The sequence below is a fragment of the Plectropomus leopardus genome, chromosome 24 (assembly GCF_008729295.1).
Source record: "Plectropomus leopardus isolate mb chromosome 24, YSFRI_Pleo_2.0, whole genome shotgun sequence".
NCBI lineage: Eukaryota > Metazoa > Chordata > Actinopteri > Perciformes > Serranidae > Plectropomus > Plectropomus leopardus.
In genome coordinates this window covers 13448185-13473052 of record NC_056486.1, presented here as the reverse complement: position 1 = coordinate 13473052, position 24868 = coordinate 13448185, and the positions used below count along the sequence as shown (strand labels likewise).

The 24868-nt window shown below is 39.7% G+C and overlaps 1 protein-coding gene across 1 annotated transcript in view; it reads right to left on the bottom strand.

Moving 5' to 3' along the window:
• The window catches only part of dock9b (dedicator of cytokinesis 9b), a 65949-nt gene extending 57909 nt beyond the window's left edge, over positions 1-8040 (bottom strand). Inside the window, 1 exon segment of the mRNA XM_042512970.1 lies at positions 7709-8040. Coding sequence (XP_042368904.1) covers positions 7709-7870 — 162 coding nt within the window. The 5' untranslated portion in view covers positions 7871-8040.
• Between the last annotated feature and the right edge of the window lie 16828 nt (positions 8041-24868).

Genomic DNA, 24868 nt, shown 5'->3' with positions numbered 1-24868 from the left:
AGTGGGAGCTGTAGTCCCTTTACACAAAAAATGCAAAACAAAACATGAAATGTTTTTTTATGATTAGTGATGAGTTGAGAACTCTTACGGCCTGAGGGGAAAAAAAGTCTTACATCCTGCATACTCTATAACTACACTATAATTACTGTGAACGTGGGGTGTGTAATTAATTGTGTGTTGGGGGGGGGGGGGGGGGGTTAAACATGACTCAGCTAGACATTTCTGTGTTGACATGGACGGCATGCAACTGCAACATGTGTTTCTTTTTTAATTAGTCTTCCCCGATATCAGACAGGATTGTCAACTCGTTACGCTTGGTTTCAATCTTCAGCCTGATATTGCGTCGACTCGAAATTTCACGGGCAGGGATTATTCAGTTTTCCATAATCAATCACAACAGACCATATCTGCCTGAATCTCATGTCATTATAAGTCCACACTGATGCAAAACCATGGCAACATACTTGTTTTTTCACAGCTCATAGTGTTGATTGGATGTTTTTTTTTAAATTTTAGCCAAAAACTAGATATACCACCATGCAGATTTATGCCTCTACACAAAAAACATGGATGCTTCACACACATCTTCCCCAGAAACACAGAAGATCTCTGCATTCAGCACAATTTCAATGTGGGCACCCAATGTTCTTGAGTTATGGCCAAAAACATGGTTTATTAGGTAAACATAACCTTGACCTTTGACCTTTGACCACCACATTCTAACCAGTTCATTCTTGAGTCCATGTGGATATCTGTGCCAAATTTGAAGAAACTTCCTCAAGGCCATTTTTAGATATTGCTTTCATGAAAATGAGATAGATAAAAAGGTCAAAGTGACCTAGACCTTTGAACGCCACATTCTAATCAGCTCATCCTTAAGTCAGAGTGAATGTTTGTGTCAAATTCATACAAATTCCCATGAGTTGTTCTTGAGATATCCCATACACAAGAATGTGACAGACGGATAGACGGACAACTCAAAAAGATATTGCCTCCGGCTTTGGCTATTGCAAGACATATATTTTTTTTAAAAAGACAAAAAAATCCCACAGTTGAAAACACAATATCTACCCACTGAACAAATAGTCCAATATTCGGGTCCAACTCTTAAAAAAGAAATTGCCGTTACCTCGACTAGACTGCCAGGTCATAGGTCATTTTTTTGTACATTTTTCAACAAACTTTAACAAATCCTGTGAGTGAACACATGGATTCAGCTCCTAAATTGTTCATTATCTAATGACACGGCATAAAAAATGGTTCTTCTTAAACATCAGTTTCGATTGTCAGATGGATCCTGCATCTGGCTAAAACTGTTGAAATGACCAAAAATAACTGTCAAATTTAGACACTCAATCTGTGTTGATAAAGTTCTGCTCCCCACTGATATTTTGCTTTGCTTTGAAGTGTTCCTGCACCGTATCCGCTGCAGCGGGCACTCACAGCAGGGTCAGTGAAAACGCACTTCCTCCTTATCCGGCTCTCAGACACAACACACACACACACACACACACACACACACACACACACACACACACACACACACACACACACACACACACACACACTCCTGCTGCTTCAGGAACAGTTTGAGCTGCCCCTTGTTTCTCTATCCAGTCAGCGTTCTCTCCGAGGAGAATCACTCGCCTTTTATCCTCAAGCAAAGCAGGCGCCTCGGCTCAGCTGTTTTCTATCGGAGAGCGTGTTTCAGAATGATGACATTTAAAGTTTCGACTGAGGAAATACTGAGGATAAATTTATGCAAATACGAAATTTTCTCTCTCTCTCTCTCTCTCTCTTATGCGGCGTAAGACACAACTCTCAAACCGCACAGACGTTTACAAGCCACTGAATCTGTCTGACTTAACAAGCATGATTAATAACTCATCCAATTATCTCTATGGGAAGACGAAGTTGGGGCTCCCCAGCGGGCACGGAAGGAGAGGGGGAGAGGTGGGATGTGGGGGGGAGGGGGGTGACATGCCACGGGTCAGGATGACTTCAAAGGCCGTCATCTTTCTGTTGCAGTTTCAGCGCCATTGCTCCTAACAAAATGTAGCACAAAGGCGGGCAAGGGTGTGTGTGTGTGTGTGTGTGTGTGTGTGTGTGTGTGTGTGTGCGCAGGGCTCTCTGATGTGTAAGGCACTGTGCATAATTTGCATAACTTGTTTTAACTGTACTCGCTTCAAAGGGACTTGCTGAAACGCACCATTCAGAGAAATAACTTGTGTTAAAAAACACAGGAAACTTCGCGGAGGCTGTAAAAATGAGGTTGCTCATCTTTGCCGACGGGGCACCCGTGAGGAGAGGCGAGATTGAAAAAGCTTTATGAGTTGCAGAAATTACCACCGTGAATAAAGCGGCACAAGTGCCGTAACAAATACAAAAAAGCGTGGAGGGCGGCCATCGCTACAATAGTTACACACAAAGTAACACGCTGTCTATTTTAAGAGGGCATTAGTGCGTAGCTCGAGAGCATAGCCACTCGACCAAAAACAAACGATAAAGATGTGATCGATAACTTCAGAAATAGAAGGCTAACCGTAAGTAGTGCACCTAAAAACAGGACCATTAAAACCGGCAATAAATATGAAATGCACATTTAAAAATAAAGACAGTCAAATAAACAAGACCATACAAACTATGCATAATACAAATAAATCATACACAAAATGGAACAAAACTTGCTGAGATTAATCGATGGCATCTCTTTTTCTTTTGTAAACATCTCATTTTCACTCTGATGTCTATAAGTTGCTTGTTTTTTGCACCAGTTCCTGACGAATCTCGAGTCTGCATCTCTGTATGCTCGCTGTTTGGGGAGTTTTGTAAGTCATTTCCTTTCCTCACTAGTTGATTTGTGAACGCACTTAATGTGGCGGACGCTCCGCGTTTACGTGGAAACGGAGTGGAGTCGGGTAGGGAGAGCAGGGAGTGGTTTGGGAAAGGTTGTGTTTTACTGAGACGTCGCTGCTTTTCCTGCTGGGATAGCGCCACAAAATACAGTCGTTTGTTTACAATGACATCACTGTGTTTCCTGCTGAGAAAGTGCCACAAAAAGACGATTATTTTTAACGAGACATTGCAGCATTTCCTGCCAGGACAGTGCCACAAAAAGCAATGAATGTTTTTGCCAAGATGTCGCTACATTTCTAAATGCGGTTGTTTTTTTAGAGACATCGCTGCATTTCCTGCCATGATAGCACCACAAATAGCGGGTATTTTAAGCCAAAACGTGATCTTTTCCAAACCGTAACCAAGCATTTTTTTGTGCATAGACACGAAAAAAGACACGTTAACCACAATGTTGTCGACACGTTAAGTTTCAAAGTATCCGCAACATAATAAAATGCATATGTGATGCATGCACGTTTGTAGAAATGTTAAGTTTTCTTCTGGCGACTGAGATACAAAAACCTCTGTCCTAAGAGACGTGCTGTATGTGTCATACAACAGTTTTATAGCTGTGAGCCTTCTGGATCATTCTGTGGAGCTTTTGCTTTACGACAAAACAAAACTGTGACGCTCAAGCTGGTCGGAAACGTGTCATGTTTCCCGTAGAGTGGCCTGATTATTTTCAGTAGTGCTGGAAAAGATTAAACTTAATCAGTAAACTCAGTGTGTGCTCCAAGAGTATTTCGGGGTGAAGTATTTAAATAAATCTCAGCTGTGTGACCTGGCTGTCCTGTGGCCTCAGCGTGTGAGGGACTGCTGACTGTACTGCGGAGGCCTCAGCGACAGCGTCACCAGCTCAGCGTGATAATCAGCCTCTTGTCACAGACCCTGGCTGCACTGAGGTCATCCCGCTTCATTCACCCACATCTCTGGAGCGCTCGCTCATGCCATCACGCTTCCTCGAGCTATCGCTGGTGCTATGCCAGTAATACCACGAGGGTGTGTGTCTGAATGCGTGTGTGACGGGAGTGCAAAGAAGTTTACAAGAACATCTGCGTAAGAGCTTGACGTAACAAAAAAAAGTTGTTAGAGAGAGAGTTTTCACACAGCTTGAACCCATTAGGACATTTGAACCTTCCACACCCTTCCTGAGAGGCACACACACAAACACACACACACACACACACACACACACACACACATATATATAGACGTCGAGCGTCACAAAAGTCTACGGAGAATTGCATAAGGGTAGGCTGACGTAATGTTTGGGAGCCAGCTATCACTACAGGCAACCTGGAGAGAGAAAGTGTGAGGGTGTTGCCTGAGAAGAAGTGAGACTGACCCACGATACACACACATATACACACACACACACACACACACACACACACACACACACACACACGCGCGTGTAGCAATCACATGCATGTTAGCTGCCTGCCCTAAAACTCCTGTCACAAGCCATCACAGTAAAAATGCAGAATGTCCTTTAATCAAAGAAGCAAAAAGCAGCTCTGTCTTGTGGTCAGCGTTATAATGCTATGGCTGCAGGTAGTAGGAGGGAAAAACATGTGGGACAAGTTAAATATGATACCGGAGATGGGAGTTTTCCGAAGTCTCTATGATGTCAGAGCTCTCGGAGGTGCTGAGAGCTCAGCTATGACAGAAACATTAACCGAAGCGCAGAAAGTCCCTGGGATTAGTCCATAGCAACAAGATGTAGATTTATTCAGTCAGCCTGCTGTCTGTTTAAAAAAAAGGGATGATCCTGCTCTGGACCAGAGTGCCGGCAGCTGGTTTTAATGCAGCAGGACTTCCCATAATGGATTATGTACATTCCAGCATACAATATTCATGAGTGCATGTAACAAAACGAGTCAGTAAATACTAAAATACTGCAGAGGAAAACAATATTAAAGTGCAAAAGGTGACTGGACGCATTGCATTAAACTCTTTCGCTCACTCTGTATTAATCACTATAAACATAAATCAGCATGAAAAAGAAGTTGTTATATCGGAGGCTATCTGATGTCCATTTTAGGTCCATTTACGGTCTTAGTAGGAAATAAATAAATGCAGGGAAACTCACTCTCCAGCTGACTCGGGTGCTTTTACATTTGTTTAACTGTGGATTCATGTACATTGTCCCTTTTTAAATAAATAGATTAGAAATTACAACAAAAAAAACTTTAACATGCAGACACAGACATACATAAATAAACAGTGGTCTACAAAAGTGTGTTTTAAGATATAAATGTATTTATGTATTGTATCACAGTTCGACCGAAAGCCGATGGGTCCTGAAACTGCATCTTTACCAACACTTATCTAACGGTACAGATACATGTGGTGCAGGAGTAAGGCCCGGTCACAAATGGATCTAAAAAGGCGTTGGACCAATAGCGAGCCAACTTGACAATGGCGACCTCTAAAGGAACGAAGAGCCACAATAGAGTCGAAAATAGAGGAAGCTATCATAGTTTTGCTGTGTTTTAAACTCATCTTTCAGAGTACAAACTGCTCCCCAAAGAAAGCATGCTTTTCAGACAGTTATGCTAATCAGAGCCTGTATTTTGGTTGTCAGACTTTGGCTCAGCTTTGGACGCTTCCTGTGTTTTCCAGCTGAACTATAATTAGGATATTAATGGAACGATATATTCCACTGCAACTGCAGATGTTGTTTTTAAAGGAAAGGTTACGAGAGGCCAACCTCAACTTAATGCTCGTCAGGAAACACTGCATCCGAAAGTGATAATGGCCTGCAGTGAATGTCCTTGACTCTAGCAATCCTACTTAACCCCCTCGCTATTGATTGTCCATTAAGTCGGTTTGATTTAACACAGGGCAGGCCGTGGGCTAATGGAGCTAACTTGAGGGAAGTAGCTTAGTGTAGCAGTGCATAAATCCAAGTGGTGGACAACATGGCTACAGACCTAGATTTCACTTTCCTTGCGCAGCACAAGCAAACTCGTGCAAATCCTGAGACGTCGACTTCCCCGCAGCCAAATGAGAAGCTTTTGATGTGCTGCACCAGTAATTGTGAGATGGAGGGCACTGAAAGATATACTTCTAAATCTAGTTCCTCGGGGGACTCTATTAGGAAGATGATTAGCCAAAATTCTGCTGATCAGTGCTGTAACTCATGTTTAATCCGACAAGTCTCCGCTCCGTCTTTAAATTATTCATTTTTTTTACCTAGTTTCCATTCTCAAGAAAGTGTGTGTGTAACACGCATGGAGAAGAAACTACTATGGCTCTAGATAGTGATGATCATACTCAGAAAGAAAGGTGAAAGGATTATTCTCCAGAACCAGGGGTGTAGGTTTTGTTTCAAAATTGGGGGGGGGGGGGGCACATGTTTAGCAGGGGACTCTGGTCCTCAACAAAGAAATCTTGAGCCTCAAACACTTGATTTTCTGCCTTCTGGTGGATTTTTGAGCACCAATTTTGTCTTTTTCAAGCAGTTTGTCAAAATATAAACTCTCTTATACTACTTTCAATGCACAAAATACACAGGTGTGACGCAGGTCACACCTGTGTCTAATGAGCAATTTAGAGAAGAATCCAGTAACATCTCATCTAAAATCGACTTACTTTGAGACTTAAACTAAATTTGACATGTCATTTTGAACAGTAAACATTACGTATGTCCTCAGTGGATGGGGTCTGATGACGATGAATTTTTTAATTGACCGGGATCCATTAATTCAAGCACATACTGCGCTAAATATTTTGTTTTAATCCACAATCACACAAGTGCTGTAAACGCAGATTTAATGCAGATATTCAGGTTTTATTGTAATGCTGCTGCTCCAGTAAGTAGATACAGATTTTTTTCCCCGTGTTCAACTTAAGCTGCTACACCACTTTAAGTGGAATTCATTTTTTGGGCATTTTTAGTGGGTTTGATTCCCATTTTCGGCCCTTTGCTGCATGTCGCCCCCTCTCTCTCCCCCTTCACGCTTCACAATTGTCCTATCAATAAAAGGCAAAAATACCCTAAGGAAAAAAAATCTGAAAAATCCAATCGTGAATAAATTGCTGATTTACAGTGTTGTGTATTGTTATTGCAATGCTACACTAAGTGAATGTGAGAGCAATATCTAAAGACACATTTTATTTGCTTTACTTTTTTTATTTTGTGTAAAAACAAATGCTGCACCAAGTGGAGTTGTGATATGAGCCATATGGAAATACTTTTAGTTTTTTGTCTTTGTAATTGTTGTAAAAATAAAGTATTGCATCGGGACTCAGTACCGGCAGATACTCAATATCAATGTCACTCAAATTAACACAAAGCAATCAGGAGGAGACTCCAAATGTCTACAAAGACATGCAAAAGAATTGCCAAGAGACACAAAACAACTGAAAAAATACATAAAAGGCACTAAATGACTTAAAAGAGATACAAAATGTCATTTAAACTAACCCGTAAGCCACCAGGAAGAGAGAGATCATCAAAATTATGACAAAAAAAAGCACAAGGACAGCAAAGACTCACAAAGTGTCTATAAAAACCCCAATATTTCCTCAAAGAGTCACAAATGTCACAAAATGTCACAAGTATTACATCAGGACTCGGTATCAGCAGATACTCATTATCAAATGACTTGGATCGGGTGCAAAAAAGCTTAATCGGAACATCCGTGGTAAACACACTAAATAATAACTGCACAGGAATTAAACTGGATGAAGAAAAAGCCCAGAAATTAAATAATTAAAATCTCAACTGACTGCAAAAGAGGGAAAAAAGACAAGAAAATACCCTCATACACGAGAGCAGAGAGGTTATATTTGGAAGCAGGTTTACCAGAGCAGTGGTGGGAATCCACTGCTGGGATCCCCTCAGACTCAGAGTTTCCTCCTCCTCCTCCAGAGCCCCCAGCTCCACTGCCCCCTTAATGTAGCCACAGTTCCTCTCAAGGATGGAGCGCAGCCCCTCCAGCAGAACCACGCTGGTGGTGCATCCCATGGTGCCACCAAACACTCCTCACCACCATGCAGAAAAGACCTAAATATCTAAACTCTTCGCCCAGCTCGATGTCCCGACTTGATCTCTCAACCTTGACCTCTTCCACATGCAGAAAAAGTCCTCTCTCAGGTGTGCCGACAGATGTTCACTCAGGTATCAGTTTCCTCTCCCACAGCCGAGGAGGACTCCCAATCATTCCGCTTGGAGCACAACCGTTGCCTTCGAAAGCAAATCTCAGCCCGAGCGCCGGGCCGCTGAGTCGTATCCTCCTGTGTGCAGCTCAGCCGGGATGGAGGGATGAGCGCGCGGAGGAGAGAAGCTGCTCATTCAGTTGGAGCAGGGCGTCGACTCTCCGACTCCTCTCCCTTCCTTCCTCCCTCTGCTGAGGGGATGCTCAGACGCTCTCACTTTCACTCTCTCGCTCACTCCTCTCCGCTGCTTTGCTTTCCTCTCCCTCTTCTCTCAACCATGCCATCTCTCTCCATCACGCACTCAAGCCTGTCACTTTCACTTCTTCTCTCCTCCCAGCAGGCTCCTCTCCTCCCTCACTCTCACAGCTTAGTCATTTCTCTGACTCTGCATGCTTTGTCAACAGTAAAAGCAGACTGTTACCAGCTACACACAGTCTCACCACACACACGCACACACACAAACACACACACACTGGCTGCAGCAGACACTGTTTTACTCTTTCTCTCTGCCTCATTCCTCTTTCTCCCTCTGAGAATGAAATTACAAGCGATGCAGTCATCTTTCTGATGTCATTTACATGCACTCCAAGACATAAAAAGGAATGATTTAACATCTCTTGACCTGCGTTGCCAGGCCCACAGCCATTAACGCTCGCTCGGACCAAGCCGCCGCCGAGATGCGTCATAGGACAACCAGGACAAACCAGGCAACTCGCTGCAAATCATCGGCTAATTAACGTCTCTCCCAGCCTCGCATCCTCAAGGGTGTCAGCTGTAGGATGCATGCTTGTTTATGTAAGGCTAATTTAAATGCGCGCACAAACAATTCAGTGAAATTTTTCTCTGCTTCTCTCCGGTGGCTGGTGTAAATATTTCATCAGTGGTTGACACACTCACCTACTTTTAAGTGGATGATGCAGCAAAATGGGCGAGAAGGAAAAATCATATTAAAAAGCAAGAGAGTAGAAGCAGCATTTGGAATCATGGGAATCCTTTTTGTCGGGTTCATGTTGAATTTTTGCCGTGGATTTTGAAACTGACTGAATAGTTAAAGTTGCAGTCACAATATAATAAAAGAAGCTCAAATATGAGTTGATAAAGAAAGAAGTTTTCAGTTCAGAGCGATGCCTCTTTTAAGCTGTTAACTAGTTTCTGTCATTGCGGTGTTTTCTCATTTAAAAAAGCCTCAACAGCATCCTTTGAACAATGTCATTACATTAGGGCTACCCCCCAGAGGATGCATTAATCTAATGAAATCCAAACTGCACCCCATAATGCACCCAATAACCCTCACACACAGACATCTGCAAACTGGGGAGACCGCAGATTGCACCAGACCACAAAATTATTTCATCAGGATCCACAAATGACATTCATCAGCTGTAAACAGGGAACAGTGGAAGAGACCAAATCCCCCTCAGTCAGCAAAGCAAAGTTAATGCTCTTCTCAGATGCTCATCTTCAAATCTACAAAACAGTCAAGTCTGCCATTGATCATAAATTTACTCCATAAACTTCATGGGTTTTTGCAGGTTTTTTTTTTCAGCTTTCCAGTGGTGGTGAGCCTTTAAAGGTACAGTTCACCCCAAGTCAAAAATGCATATTTTACTCTTACTGATAGTGCTATTTGTTGATCAAGATTTAGTTTTGGTGTTGGATGCCATAGAAATGTCTGCCTTCTCTTGAATATAATGGAACTAGATGGCACTTGGCTTGTGGCTCTCAAAACGCCAAAAAAAAAAAAAAAAATTTAAGATAATCTACAGATCGTGTTGTGAGCAGTTTCATGTGAGAACTATTTTCTTCCTACTGAAATACACCAACTGTGTCACTGTCCTGTACAAAGCATGCATCCACTCATGGACAAGAGGGCCGTGCTTGTGAGGGGAGTTCGCAGAAACTGTATGTTTCCTTCTGCGTAGTGATACGGTAGGAAGAAATGGTTCCTACATAAGCATGGTCTGTAGATTATCTGGAGTCATGATTTCTGGGAAGAGACGTCGCACTCTGCAGCTCACACAAAAACAATCTAGACCTACAAAGAGAAAAATATGTATTTTTGAGTTTGGAATAAACTATCCCTTTAACCATTTGAAACCTAGACAAACTGGCTTGATTTCTTTCAAAAATATGGGGAGAAGGCGACAAGGAATTTAACAAGAAATGGACCAAAAAAGAAATTATTAAAAAGTTATGAGACAATTACCTAATAATAACAACCAGAATTGCCTGAGGGCTATTGCACAAAACTAGGATATAGTGGATTAAACCAGGATTTTCCAGGTATCCAGGCTGAATTTAGCCTTGACTCAGGTGCATGAAAGCAGAGTCTCATCGGTTACCATGGGGATTTATTCTGTGCAGCTACCCTGCTCTTGACCAGGCTTGTTTAATCCTTGTGCCTGATTTCTTCAGTCAGCTGTCACTCTGATCTGAAAAAAAAACACGTTTCATAATTATTCCATGGTCTTTATTTTGTATTCACTTTTATTAGCCTGCATTAAAATAGACTTTGTAATTCATTAAAGTAAGCCTGCTGCTATCATTTTCAGTGTAAAGTTAAAGGTAACGTGCACACTGAGGGAGATTTAAACCAGGTCCAAACAGCTAAAGTCAGCACTGCTGTCCACAAAACCACCTGTCCTCCTGATCATGTTACTGTCATTAACGGGGACTCAAACCCAAGACCTGCAGGCAGAAACTGATATGATCATCCACTACACTGCATTATCCGCAGTTCTGTGCTTTACACTGATGTGCCTCTCTCATTACTTATGCATTAAATCAATCCCCTATCTTTACTATTTTTTCTCTGTTTGATCATAATGTCCAGATTTACCTTTTTTCCACATTATATGCTTTACCTCCTCATACGTTTCCATGAGAAGCTGCTGCTCACTCTCTGAAATGTCTGCATCATGACACATGTGGTCTACTCATGACAGCGGTGAACGCGCATTAATCCAGAATACTCACACCTGACTCGACACTGACTCTCATCCTGGTTTAGCAAACGTGCAACGCAAACAAGCCTTTTTCCGTTATCCTGGATATCTAAATTCTACGTTTGTGCAACACCACCTCTGGAAAAATGCTTAAAAACCATAATATTTCAAAACATAATTTTAAATATGAAATTATGGCAATTATAAATGTTGTTTTTAAGACTTTTTTCTCTAGCTTTTTTTTTTTATTATTTTTTTTATAAACATACTAATTTCGTGCAATTTGTGAAACAATTCCTACCAAGCGACTAACTGCCTTTTTTTCCATGTTGAAAAAGTTGTGAAAGTTGTCTGAAAGCAGCACAAGGAAAGTAATGTTGCACCAGGTTGCAAAGGGGTTAACAACACACTGTTTTTCTTATGTATTAAAAGAAAAACAAATCAGATCCGTAAAGATTTACAGGGCCAATGACGAAATGAAACCCTTATTTCTAGTGAATGTGAAACTGCCATGCTTTAGCTGCATGCTGAAACAATAATAGACACACAAGAGCTTCTTCTGCACCTCTCTAAGAAAGCACAATTCTTTGCCTTTACATGTTTGAATGCTTCCTGCATGAGCATTGCACTGCATGAGAAAGAAGACGTGCATCACTGCTGCCTCCCACAGGCTGCTCCTTGCACTGCAACAACACCGAGGCCTGATGACTCACTGGAAAAACAGACGGACAATGCTCCTTACCTCATTTTTTCTAATAGATTTTTGGGAAGCACTCTCACCACATCCACATGAACCAAACAAAAATACTGGGTAGGGATACGTAATCATGAAAGCTTTGCCCAAAACATAACGTGACCCAGAGAGCACGCAAAGCAGAGCAGTGATTCAAAAGACGGCACGGCAGCCAAGTTTTGACATAAGGCGCATGGAAAAAATATCTAGGGATTTGTTTTGCAAAAAGTAGTCCTAGGAGACTTTCACTACTCAAGGTTTTTTTGCAAGCAGGTTTAGAAATCCATGTCTGATTAAACTGCATTAATATACTGATTAAAACGTCATTTTCTACATTTTTTATCCTGATTTGTGAAACAAGACTGAGGGGACCAAAGTGTCAGGGACCCTCTCCTTTACCTGCAAAATGTTCCTCAAATTAACACAAAGCAATCAGGAGGAGACTCAAAATGTCTACAAAGACATGCAAAAGACTTGCTGAGAGACACGAAACACCTACAAAGAGACACAAAACAACTGAAAAAATACACAAAAGACACTAAAGGACTTCAAAGAGATACAAAATGTCATTTAAATTAACCCAGAAGCCACCAGGAAGAGAGAGATCATCAAAATCATGACAAAAAAATGCACAAGGACTGCAAAGACTCACAAAGTGTCTATAAAAAAACCCCAATATTTCCTCAAAGAGTCACAAAATGTGACTCACTAACTATAAACTGACACAAAATGGCCCAAAAAAGAGATAATGTTTCCTCAAAGAGACACAAAAGCGACAATAAAAAAGTCACTCAAATTAAACACTTAATAAACAATTCACTGAATTTAATTTAATTGTTTTAATTGTTAATTTAATTAATCACAAAGCATCATATTTTATAAACTCTTCTCTTTATGTTTTTTAAATGCAAAAATCTTAATTAGTAATGTAACTAAAGCCGTAAGATAAATGTAATGAAAAGTACAATATTCCCTTTTGAAATGTAGTTAAGTAAAAGTAGAAAGTAGCATGAAAAAAAAAAACAACTCAACTACAGTTGTACCTCAAATTTGCACTAAAGAGTAATTGAGTAATTGAGTAAATGTACTTAGTTACACATTTTGTTTTTCCCATTGTAATTTCATTATATATATATACATATATATATATATATGTATATATATATATATAGTGCAGGTTCCTTTATCTCAGACACATGTGCCAATAGTTTCATCAGGGACCTAAATTCAGGCTAACAATAGTTAATGTTAGAATCTGGGTTAGACTCGTGATTCTGGTACTGAGCGTCTCATGAAAGGCCTGCAGGTTATCTGGCAGACCAGCACAGGAGCCTTGTGCACAATGAAAAAAAAAAAAAAAGAGAAAGAGATTTTGGCTGTGTTCAATACTCTTCATGGCTAACAAACCAGTAATGAGATAAACAAGTGCACTGCCGCTGCCTTTTCCTGTAATATATTCTAAACCAGGTCACTGCTTAATGTGCTCTAATTCTACCTAACTCAGCCTTAACTTTCACATGGAAGGATGCTCCGGCTGCCAAAAGGACCATGAATGTTTTCCACACTGAAGTGAAACGTCTATTTTTGCACAGGGAACTGGGTGTGCAACTGTGTCGACGGGGTTTTTTTTATGGTCACTGCACAATTTTTGCAGACACGACTGGCTGCGTTCACAGCTGATTGGAATAGCAACTGTTGTGTTAATCGTGATTACATTAAAGACGTGAAGTTAAAGGGGCACTACACCGATTTAACACATTTAAGTCAGTTTATTTGTCAAAGTGAGAACTTTTCAAGTCTGAGAAAAAAACCCTGATGATGTCACGGTGATAGGATGATGTCATCGGGGGACTTCAGCTCAGGGAGACAACATAAGTGTGTGGAGGTGCAGAGGTGCAGGTCTGTGGTATCAATCGCATTATGAGAAATGAAGGTCTCAGTGTTTTTGGTTTGGGTTTCACCCCCGGTGTCTGGTAGGAAAGTAAAAGTTAGTATATCTCAGCCTCTGCTGTTTCAATTTGGACTTGGTGTTTTAATCTGTTTCCCAACACTCCTGCATCGGTATGAATGTTCAATATCAACTTACACCCTTTTAAAGGACAATTTCCTGGTGCAAAAGGACTAAAAACTTAAAAGATCTCCTCTATTCATGTGCAAACACTAAGTTTTGAGTTACTCATATATCAGTATAGTCTTTATAATATGCCTAAAATGCTATTTATTGCAAGGCTGTAGCTATGGAGTCGGACCTAAACTGCTGGGGGGGGTCCAGACCCAGATTATATAATAATCAAATGCACAGCCACAGGGTCCAGATTTCTCACAGAATTACCACATTTTCCATTTTCTTTCCCAAAATGTAAACAATACATTGACTTTGGACACAAATACCTAAAACATTTTGCAAGAATAAACAGAAACGGTGCATCAAAATAGAAGCTCTGTGCGCCGGAAATTCACCGTACATCAAAATAAATAGTATTTTTTCACTAATTTACCACGTTCTCAAGTGCTTTGCAGTCCATTCAGAGTGGACAAGCGACCCACTTTTTGACGGCGACTCACCAGTGGGGAACCACTGCATTATATTATGTAAATATGAAATAAATGAAAGCTTATACTGTCTACAAATTTACACAACATGACTGACACTTTTCTCAGACTGTGGACTATCTGACAAATATAACGTAAAACGACATTAACGTTAGTTGAATAGAACTGTAACTGAACTGAAGAAACTGTAGCAATAATATTGACAATTTGTGACGTTTCTTTATGATTATGACTTTGCTAATGATACGTCTTGACAGTGGCCATTTTTCGATTTTGGAGGGGACATTTTAAGCGTTTTGGAATATCGGGATGGATGTGTAACCCCCAACATACATTACAGTTCCTGCCTTGATTTCATGCAAAGATAAACTTTGCACACTTGCAAACACATCTTCACATGTATCTATTCATGATCAAACAGTGATTTTGTGTTTTGTGCAAATTAGCAAATGCCCGCATGCTAAAAAGCTGATAAACAATCACCATCGGGATTTTAGCATGTCATAGTGAGCATGTTGGCATGGTGACAGTTCAGCCTCACCGAGCCCAAATCCAAACTTCATACTATTCTATACAGTATACCGCGTACGAATCATCACAGTATGCTGTTTTAGCAGTTAGTATATAAAAATAAACAGACTTTTTGTATATTTTTACTTACAAAAAATTACACGATGTGATTTTAGCTGCAATCAAACTGCTACTTTGGATCTGCTAGTTAATTTCCCAGGAGACACAATAATGTTGTTTTTTTTTCGAGATGTAATACTTATTTTTATTTATTTATTTGTTTTGTTTTCTGGAGCTGTTTCACCACAGCCCACAGTTTACTGTAATGTTTTCCAGCTGGGAGCAGCATCAGTGCTATTTCACTAGAAATGCTCTTCCATGGTCTGTTTAACCTTACGTTTAGATTTTAATTTTGTTAAAACGCTCACTATTACACTCTATGGAATCTGCATGCAGTAATCTGAGGATGGTCATACCAGCAAAGACAAAAAACTGTGACTTCTTAAATAATACACTGTCAGCACAATGCTGATCCCATCTCCAGTATTTCATCTTGAGTCTTTTACTTCAAGAATATGATTTAGCAGCCTGGTCTTCACCCAAAAATTTGATTCATGGGCCCAGACATTTTTTCCACAGTAATGAGATAATAATTTACAACGTTCTGTTGGAATTGTGGGAGTTTGTGAGACTGTCTGCTCAACTAGAAATGCAATGTTACTGTCTGCTCAACCTTGGGCGTATTCTTCCAATAAACAACAAAGGGAACCTCAAAACACTGAAGATGTTGCAATAAGTTGAAATCTCCCTTACTCGCTCTCTTGAATCAACACTGCGGGCCATCCAACAGAAACAAAAACACGCAGCAACTATCCAATAAAAACGATGTGGCGCTCAAACAAGAACAGACTTTTTCGTTTGTAAGCCTGCAGGCTCCAAAGAGCGATCACAGATCTCTTTGGCTGAATGTGAAATCGTGTCATGAAGCAGGGATTTTGTTACGCAGTGATGCTGAATCTTGCTGTTTTGTGTCAACCTTAAAGGAGAATTGAAGGCTCACATGCAGGCGGGGTAATGACATACAGGACCGTCTACATGCCATGAAAGCAAGCAGACAGCGGGATGTTTATGCCAGTGTAAGGGTGGTAACGACAGAGAATGAGGTAGCCTAAATAAAGACGACATGTAAACCGCACGCACAGAAAAGCCCAGGCCTCAGCGATCAGCGGCAGCAACTCGTGACACCACAAACCCGGCAGACGACCAAACGCCCCGCTTCATCATAGGTCCTGTATCATGACACGGATATAGGTCAGCAGTGCTAAAGCATCTGCAAATCTGCAGATTATCTCTGCCAGGTTTTTTTTTTCATGCTCTAATCAGAACAAATCCTCTGAAGTGGGAGTTCACGCTTAAGTGAAATTCCACAGTCTGAGCTGCAGGTCTGAACGCTGCAATAATGGGAGGTGATATTAAGGTATCAGAATGCACTTTACACTCCAGAGGAAAAAGAGAGGAGCAAAAAAAGACAACGTGTGTGTGTGTGTGTGTGTGTGTGTGTGTGTGTACAAGTTGATCTGACTTCCAAATAATCTTGGAAACTGATTTCCTTGAAAAAGGAAAGCTTACTTTATCCTGTTAAGTTCTTGCAATTTTAAAATGACAGCTTTATTACCTTGTTCTTTTCGACGCCTGAAACACACTGCCTGCATGAGCGTCGCAGAACCTAATGGTTTTTTTTTGGGGTTTTGTTTTATTGGCGCCAGGCACGTCTCAGTTGCCTGTCAGCCACAGCACCTCTAGAGAGATGGTGGATCGCTTTTATTTTTCCACATGCCGTACGCACTTGTTAGCAGAAATAGACTGTGATAATGGTGTTTTGGTAATAATATCTACTCTACACCATCTTGTATTACAGTTTCTATGTCTTTATCTGTCACAGAGATGAGAAAATACAAATAAATCTGTTTTACCAAAACTTTCCTGCTTCCGTTTCAAAATAAAAGTCCTCTGAGGATGTCTCTGTTGACAGAATCCCATCAGTTGTTGATAAAAGGCATTTTATTGCGAAACATTTGCAGGGCTGTGTTGTTGACGATGCAGGAGCTGCATAACTTTGTAAATGAGTGGAATATGTGCTCATAAATGTGGAAATACAGTATTCATAGTAGTAGGCCGCCCTGCAGAAGCGTCAGAGCAACAACGCCGCCAGCAAGAACATCGCAGGCGTGAAACAGTTCGGCTAGGTTTCTCACGCATGCAGTGTGTTCCAGGCGTGAATGTTAGCAACTTTTGTAAAATAAGTTAGCCTGAATTTACTGAGAAAAAAAGTAACCAACTTAAAATGACTGCCTCAATCAGTGACGCATAAATGAATTAAGTTAACAAGTTTGATTAACACAAAGGCTTTGAAATTGAGTTGAGAAAACTTAATTGATTTAGGTGTTACCTGAAGTAATTTTTTTAGTTTTTTTCTATTGAGCTGATCATGACAAAGAGGATTTCACCAATTATTAAGTTAGGAGTAATAGCAGTGCCGACACGAGGTCTGTGTCAAACGTAAAGCCGGAAAGACGTGACCATGGGCAGCGCAGTAATGTTTCGATTTCGGATGTCGTTGGCGACCACACTGCTAAGTTAGAATATCTGCAAGTTCTGTTTTTTTAACATGTCTATAAACAAGTATGACTGACTTGCAATCAGCAGAATACAGACACAGATGCAATACATATTTTTATTGCAACAACTTCACAAAATTATGTAAACTTAACAATTAGATAGAATTTAAACATAAATTAAGACTAACGGTTATATTTACTTACATTTACCATCGGTTCAATTTTTTAAAAGTAAAATCAACTTGTCAGAGTTTACAGTGCAGAGACTCTCATTCAGCACGGCAGCGACTGGGCAGAGGTATAAAAATCCTGTAAGCAAGCATTCCCCACAGTTGGAAGTGATTATTAAAACTGCAGGGGCTGTCTTTACTGCTCTGCTGCTCGGCCTCCACTTTACGGTATAGCACAGAGCCAGCCACGCCTGCACTAACTATGGCGTGTGTACTGCGAGCATCTAACTGGCCTGATCTGGCCTCAGTCTTGAATCTAGATGATTTCTCACATATGCAGGTATTCATAATTAATGCTCCCTTGGGTGCTTAGTGTGACACTAAGTTACAGAGGAGAAAGAGGGCGAGTTTATAAATAGCCGGGACACCTACCATCATCTAATCCATTATTAAATACAGCCCAGGGATCTGATCTGACATCCATTATGCCACTCAACAGTGGATTTAGGCAGAATTAATAGGCCACTATGACAAAATAGACAAGTTTGAGACTAAATAATGGATTTCGTTTCATGTATACAAGGAAGAGGAGTATCTAAAATTTGACACTTTCCTTCATCTTCAAAAGAACTCCCTGCATCCTTTTGGTTTAAACTTACAAAAGCAGTTAGATCAGATCAAAAAGTTGCCACATGAGCATCCCACCGCAACCCGAGGCCCTCCAACCTGCTCCTAGCCGGGTGAAATCTGAGCTGTCGAGGAAATACTTTGATGTCTGGCATACTATATATATGTTTGCTTTTGCCATACCAGCATGTCGGCCTCAATGTCAAATGGGCAGGGGAAACAGCTGCGCCATAAGTACACAGTCAAAAATAGAGGTACAAGCAGGAGTACGGTTTTCACAGTAGGACCATAACTGCACATAATGGGACCCAGATGCGTACCTTGTGATCCACCATAAAGGTACAAAGTCGTTTCTATTAGCTTAAAGTACACGTTACTGCTCATTCAGCCTGAGCTTAATGTACAGCTGCCAAAGGTAGTTAAAGGGGCACTCGGTTTACTCGTCAGTTACAGCAAAACTCGGCTCATGAAAATAATCTTGATTATGTCATAAGTCGCATTTACACTGCCTGTTCAAGGTGGGAGTATAGCGCCATTACGCCACCTCGCCGTTCTGTATGTAACATGCGATCGCAGAAAAGTGTTATGTTGACGACCACAGCGCTAGAGATTTAAAAAGCAGCTTTTAGCTATTAAGTTAAAGAAGAAGAACAGCGGCCATAAATGTCCGCAAACTGAGAAAACGATGAGATTCGGGAGCTCCTTAAACTCCGAGCTGAGGACGAGATCAGCCGCCAAATAACAGAAACGGTAAATAATTGTTATTGACATGTTATGCAGTGGGTTTTTTTGGAAAGTGCTGCCGATGCAAATATATATTATATGTCACACTAGAGACCAGCACTGTGCATACTGAATGGACTGCATACCACGGAGGTAAACACACAAGCTAGACGCTCTTTGGTGTATGCAGCAGGTGAGCGCTCCATTGGAACAAAAGGCACCAGCTTAACATCTGGTATCTACTTATTATTATATATCTATGGCTTGGAGAAATTAAATACATAAAAGATGTGCGAATGACAGCGGTAGTGTTTGATGGGTGTGGGCATTTACAACGCAGCGAGGGTCTAACCAAATATGTTATTGGTTTCACTATTGGCAACAGTGTTTATAAAGCTTGACTCTTTAAGAGTAGCTATCCCTTTAAAGAAACAGTTCAATGTTTCAGGATGTGCACCAACTCACTTTCTTATCAGGAGCTGGATTTGAAGATTGATAACATTTGTGGTCTGTCAAATAAAACCACAACCAGCAGCCAGTTAGCTTCTCTTTGCATAAAGATTTGCAACATGAGGAAAGGACTAATTTGGCAATCCGTATATGAACCAAAACACAAAAAACAACTCCGTCCTGGAGCCTCCAACAATAAAGGTGGTAACTAATGAGCTGCCATATAGACACACATCATTCTGCGCAATGAAATGTTTACCTCTGCTCCTCTTTTTCTGAACACATAGGCTCACAGTCTGTACTATAATGGCAGTGATGCACAGTATGTGAGGACACATGTCCAACCCCAGAAGAAACACATTAGCACTGTCCACATTACATGGACCCCTCGTCCGCTCTGCAACATTTGGAAATTAAACCAGCAAGTCCAGAGTGATACGACAGAATTTCTGCTTCACTCCCACTGTGCTATGGCTCCTTTTTGAGCTGACTTTATTGGTACACTAGGACACACAGATGCGATTGACAATGTAACTTGACGGTTAGGGTGGGTTTTATTGCTCTCAAGTCTCATTACAATTGAGACTAAACTGTCTGAGCCTTTTGATGACTTTATTACAAGATCAATACGCACAGTGGGACCGTGGAGAGAGACTGCAGCTGTAATTGACAGCAAGAGCTAATAGTTGTGGAAAAAAATGGCATATTGATCACCATTATGAAGCAAGACACAGTGACAGGGTTAGTCTGGGTAAGTCCCTGAAACTGAACTACCAACAATGCAGCCTGAAGGAACAATAAACCCTGATCAAATATTGAATTATGAAGAAATGCAACCTATTTTAACACAGAGGAAGATGTCATATCTATGCCATCATTGTCCTCATTATTATAAACAAATCTAATGAGTATATGCCATGCAGCCCACATGCAAAACACAGACGGTGTGTCTTTGGCAGTTTTTACCTTCGTCATTACTCAGCTCTTTCTGTCTAACCTATCTGGTTGCAAGTTGCACCTGAGGGGTCAGATGACAGGTGAGCTAAAAAAGTGTGCAGGCATTCATGTGTGTGTCGTCTTTCTGGTCCCTTTAAACTTGGTGGTGTATATGTCAGTTACCTGGCAACCCCTTTGAGAAAGTTGTAACAATGGACACCTGGTAGAGCGGGGACATGGGGAATATGCACCAGCAAGTGACGGCATAACCACAAAAATGTCACCATTCTCAAAAAAAATGATGTTAAATACTACAAGTTTTGCTAATAAAAAAAACCCCATACATGTTTTTTTTTTTAATAAAATAAAATAAAATGGTTTTGAAGCAAAGGATCAGTTTTGTAGCCTCTATGGTTCACCATTGTCTGAGTGCATTGATTAAAGTTGTAGTGTTAAAAAGACTTTTTTACTACAGTATATAAAATATGTTTTAAAAAAAATAAAAATAAAAATAGAAGAGGGAATATTAAAAATATAAGAAAATATTTTCAAAAAAATACATAACAGATATATCACTTTAAATAGAATTATGCAAGTGCTTCAAGTTAAAAAAAATAAAAAAATAAAACACAGTTGGATTTGTAACAAAACCATATAATGGTAAATGTTATCGGTATTAAATCATTAAATTCTAAGGGTTTGGTTCAGGTTTAGAAAGGTGCAAACACACATCGACGGGGACACAGTCTTCTTCACGACACCCCCACAGTGAGCATACAGTCTTGTTATGTGAGTACAGAGGAGTCAGTTAAGGTTTTTCTTCTTACCACCAACACTGACGTCCTGACAGCCTCGGAGACGCTTTGCCTCAGCTCTGCGGCGGTGCCCGGTTTGTTAAGCCCCCTGGTAAACTTCCTCGCCTCAGGTGGAGCAGAAGCCATAGTATAGTCCACCTTTCATGAGACAGCCAGGTACCGAGGACAGCAGGCTGCGGCGGCTGCTCCGAGCGGCGCTACGACGGCTGAAATCCTGCGCTCCCGGCTGCCCGACGTGCGTAATAGCACCGTGACGCTGTTTTTATCCCGCCATCGCGCCTCTCTTGAACTTCAGCTCGGTCAAAAACGGAGACAGCAAACCGGGTTACCACAAGATGACTTCTCCGGTCAGCAGCAGTCTGAGAGCAACATCCAGCGGCTGCTATTCTCTGTCCCGTCAGCGGAGGTCCCTGCCGAAAACTGGCACGCCCCCCATCCTCAGTGATGCCCAGTGGGACAGCACCGTGAACCAGCCCTGCGATCATATTTAAAGGCTATACGTCGAAACTGGGATCATGAACGCATCGTTTCTACTGTGAGACTTTGGGACAGTCCACACTGTAAAACATTAAAGGTTATTCTAATTTAAAATAATTTTAGAAACAATATGGCCTTAATAAAGGTTAATAATTATAAATAGTCTTTTTTATGTTCAAGTGTTACGTTTTCTTGAAATGTAGTTAAATTTACTTAATTTTGTGAAGTTGCAACTTGAAAATGACTGTTTTTTTCAGTGTTAGCGACTTCATTAAACCAAGTTATTCTGATTTAACTTGATTATGACAAAGGATTTCACCACTGATGAAGTTAGGTCTGCCACTTCTGTTTTGTTAACATATTTAAGAAAATATAAATATGATTGTATAGTTGTTAACCAGCAGAAAACAGATATACAGCACAGTAAACTTGGTAAGCTGAAGTTGCTAAAACTTTTAATTTAATTCAACTTGAATTTTTTAAAATTGTAACAACTTCACAAAATTGGGTAAACATACAGTAAGAGTTTTAAAAGCAATCAGTTTCTAAAACTAGAATAAACTTTTACAGTGCAGCTACCACTGTAAGGTTTGTTCTATCTTCAGTATCACTGTAATGTTTCCATCATGATGTCAGAGATTTGGATGTTTAGATGTCAGTTGATGCATCAATTGTTGTATTATTACAGGCTGCATTAAGTATTTATGCTGCACTAAAGACTATTTTGAGGATATATAACTGCAAACTGCACACTGTTGTGCTGCAGGCGCAGGCGAAAATTGCCACCTGCAGTAATAAATACTGTTTAAACCCTTCAGTCTGTTCTTCGGGCTTTTAACTCTGTATAAAGTTATGTGACCGCACAGAGGCAGTAAAGTAACACTGAGAGTTGAATAACTGCTGATGCCTTCAATAACAATCGGAAATGGCACAGTTGAGCAAGTCAACTTGTGAAACATTGACATCAGGGCGTAAGTCGAATGTAATTAAGTACATTTACAAAAGTACTACCCTTAAGTATAATTTTTATGTATGTGTACTCTTGAATATGTCCATTTAATGCCGATTTATACTAGTACTACACTACATTTAAGAAGTAAATACTTTTTAATCACTGGATTTATCTTGAAGCTTATGTTACTAGTGTCATTGCGAATTAAGATTATTGATGCAAAATATAAATAAACTAACAATACAGCCACCCAGCATCATACAGAGTAATTAAAATTAGCTCCATATTTACCAGCTGTAATTAAAGTGATGCAGAGATTAATGCACTTCTAATTACCATTCAAAACAATTATAATGTTCTGACAATGGCCATTCTGTAATATAGTACTTTTACTGTGGGTACTTTAAGCATTTTTTAATGGTAATACTTTTTTACTTAAGTAAGATTTTGAATACTGGATTTTTACTTGTAATAGAGTATTTTTTCACTGTAGAACTGCTACTTTTACTTTAGTAAAATATCTGAATACCCTCTTCCAAAACTGAATAAGACAATATCAATGGTAATAATAAATAATAATAATAATAATAATAATAATAATAATAATATAATGTAAAACAATGTAATGTAATCAGTTACAGTTTCTGTTAAAAAATCAAAATGTTAGTGATAATAAATAATAATAATAATAATAATAATAATAATAATAATAATAATAATAATAATAATGATAATAATAATAATAATAATCTGAGAATAATAATGATTGGGCTATTGACATTTTTTTTTACTATAAATTAGCTATTGTTTATCTTTCTCTGTGCAATATATAAAATAAGTTTGCATATTGAAGCAGCATTTTCCCTGCAGGTAAACACTAACCATCACAGAAATGTACAAATATCTTGGTGTATTCCTCGACTGTCATCTCACTTATCGACGCCACGTTGAAAACCTCAGTGAGGAGCTCAATCAGAAACTGTGAGTCTATAAAAAGATCAGACCCTCTCTCACCCCTTCTGTTTCAGACACATATCGACACGCAGTACCTCTCACCAGTTTCCTATTGTCTCCCAATTTGGTCCCTCGCCACAGAGGAAACCATTGAAGCAACAGCAAGACAATAGAGCTTACAAGATCCATGGAAAGCTTCCCCGCCGCACTGCACTCTCACAGTCTACCGCCCCGACTTTACAGAACTGTACAAAAAACCGAGCCAGATCCCAAACAACAACTCCACTCCTGCACTTACTGCTTTACTTCCAAGTCACAACACAAGACAAGAACGCACCACTAGATCAGTTTTACATGCACTTGTTCCTGTTTCGCCTCATAAAAACAGTTATGTCAGAGATCATTCTTTCCCACCTGGACCAGATCTGGATTACATTCGAACAATAACCTCTATTACTCATGTTAAACATGCATATAAACACTCTCTGACAGAAGGGAATACCTGAAACTACTGGTTCAAATCAAAAACCATCTTGCTCACGCCACTTAAGAGCCAGTGTGGCTGCCTATGTTTTGTTATTGTTTTGTCTTTAATGATTATTTCTACTTTTAAGTCTGTGCCTTTATAAATACATTAAAAAATGAAATTGCACAGGTTGCATTCTAGGACAGAGTTTCAGGGACACATTGGGGAAAAACAGTTTTTTGAGACTTCAAGAATAAATTATGAGAAAAAAACGTCTGATAATATGAGACTAAAATTGTAGTTTTACATGAAAAAAGTTGTAATTTAAATTTGGACTTTACTCTCATAATATTACTAGTTTATTCTCATAAAATTACGATTTTATTCTTGTAAAATCACAACAATTTTTTCTTGTAAAATTACAACTTTTTTTCTTGTAAAAATCTGGCTTTATTCTCATAATATTAAGACTTTTTTTCTCATAATATTGCCATTTAATTCTCATAAAATTGCAACTTTTTTCCTTGTAAAATTACTTGGTTTTGTTTCTTGTAAAATTCTGATTTTAGTCTTGTAATATTGCAAGTTTATTCTCATAAAATAACAACTTTTTTCTTGTAAAATTGCACATTTTTTCCGTGTAAAATTACTTGTTTTTTTCCTTGTAAAATTCTGACTTTAGTCTTGGAATATTGCAAGTTTATTCTCATAAAATAACAACTTTTTTTCTTGTAAAATTACAACTTTTTTTCTTGCAAAATTATGACTTTATTCTCGTAATATTCCGACTTTTTTCTCATAATATTCCGACTTCATTCTCGTAACATTACGGCTTTTTTTTCCCTCATGATATTACAACTTTATTCTCGAAATTACAA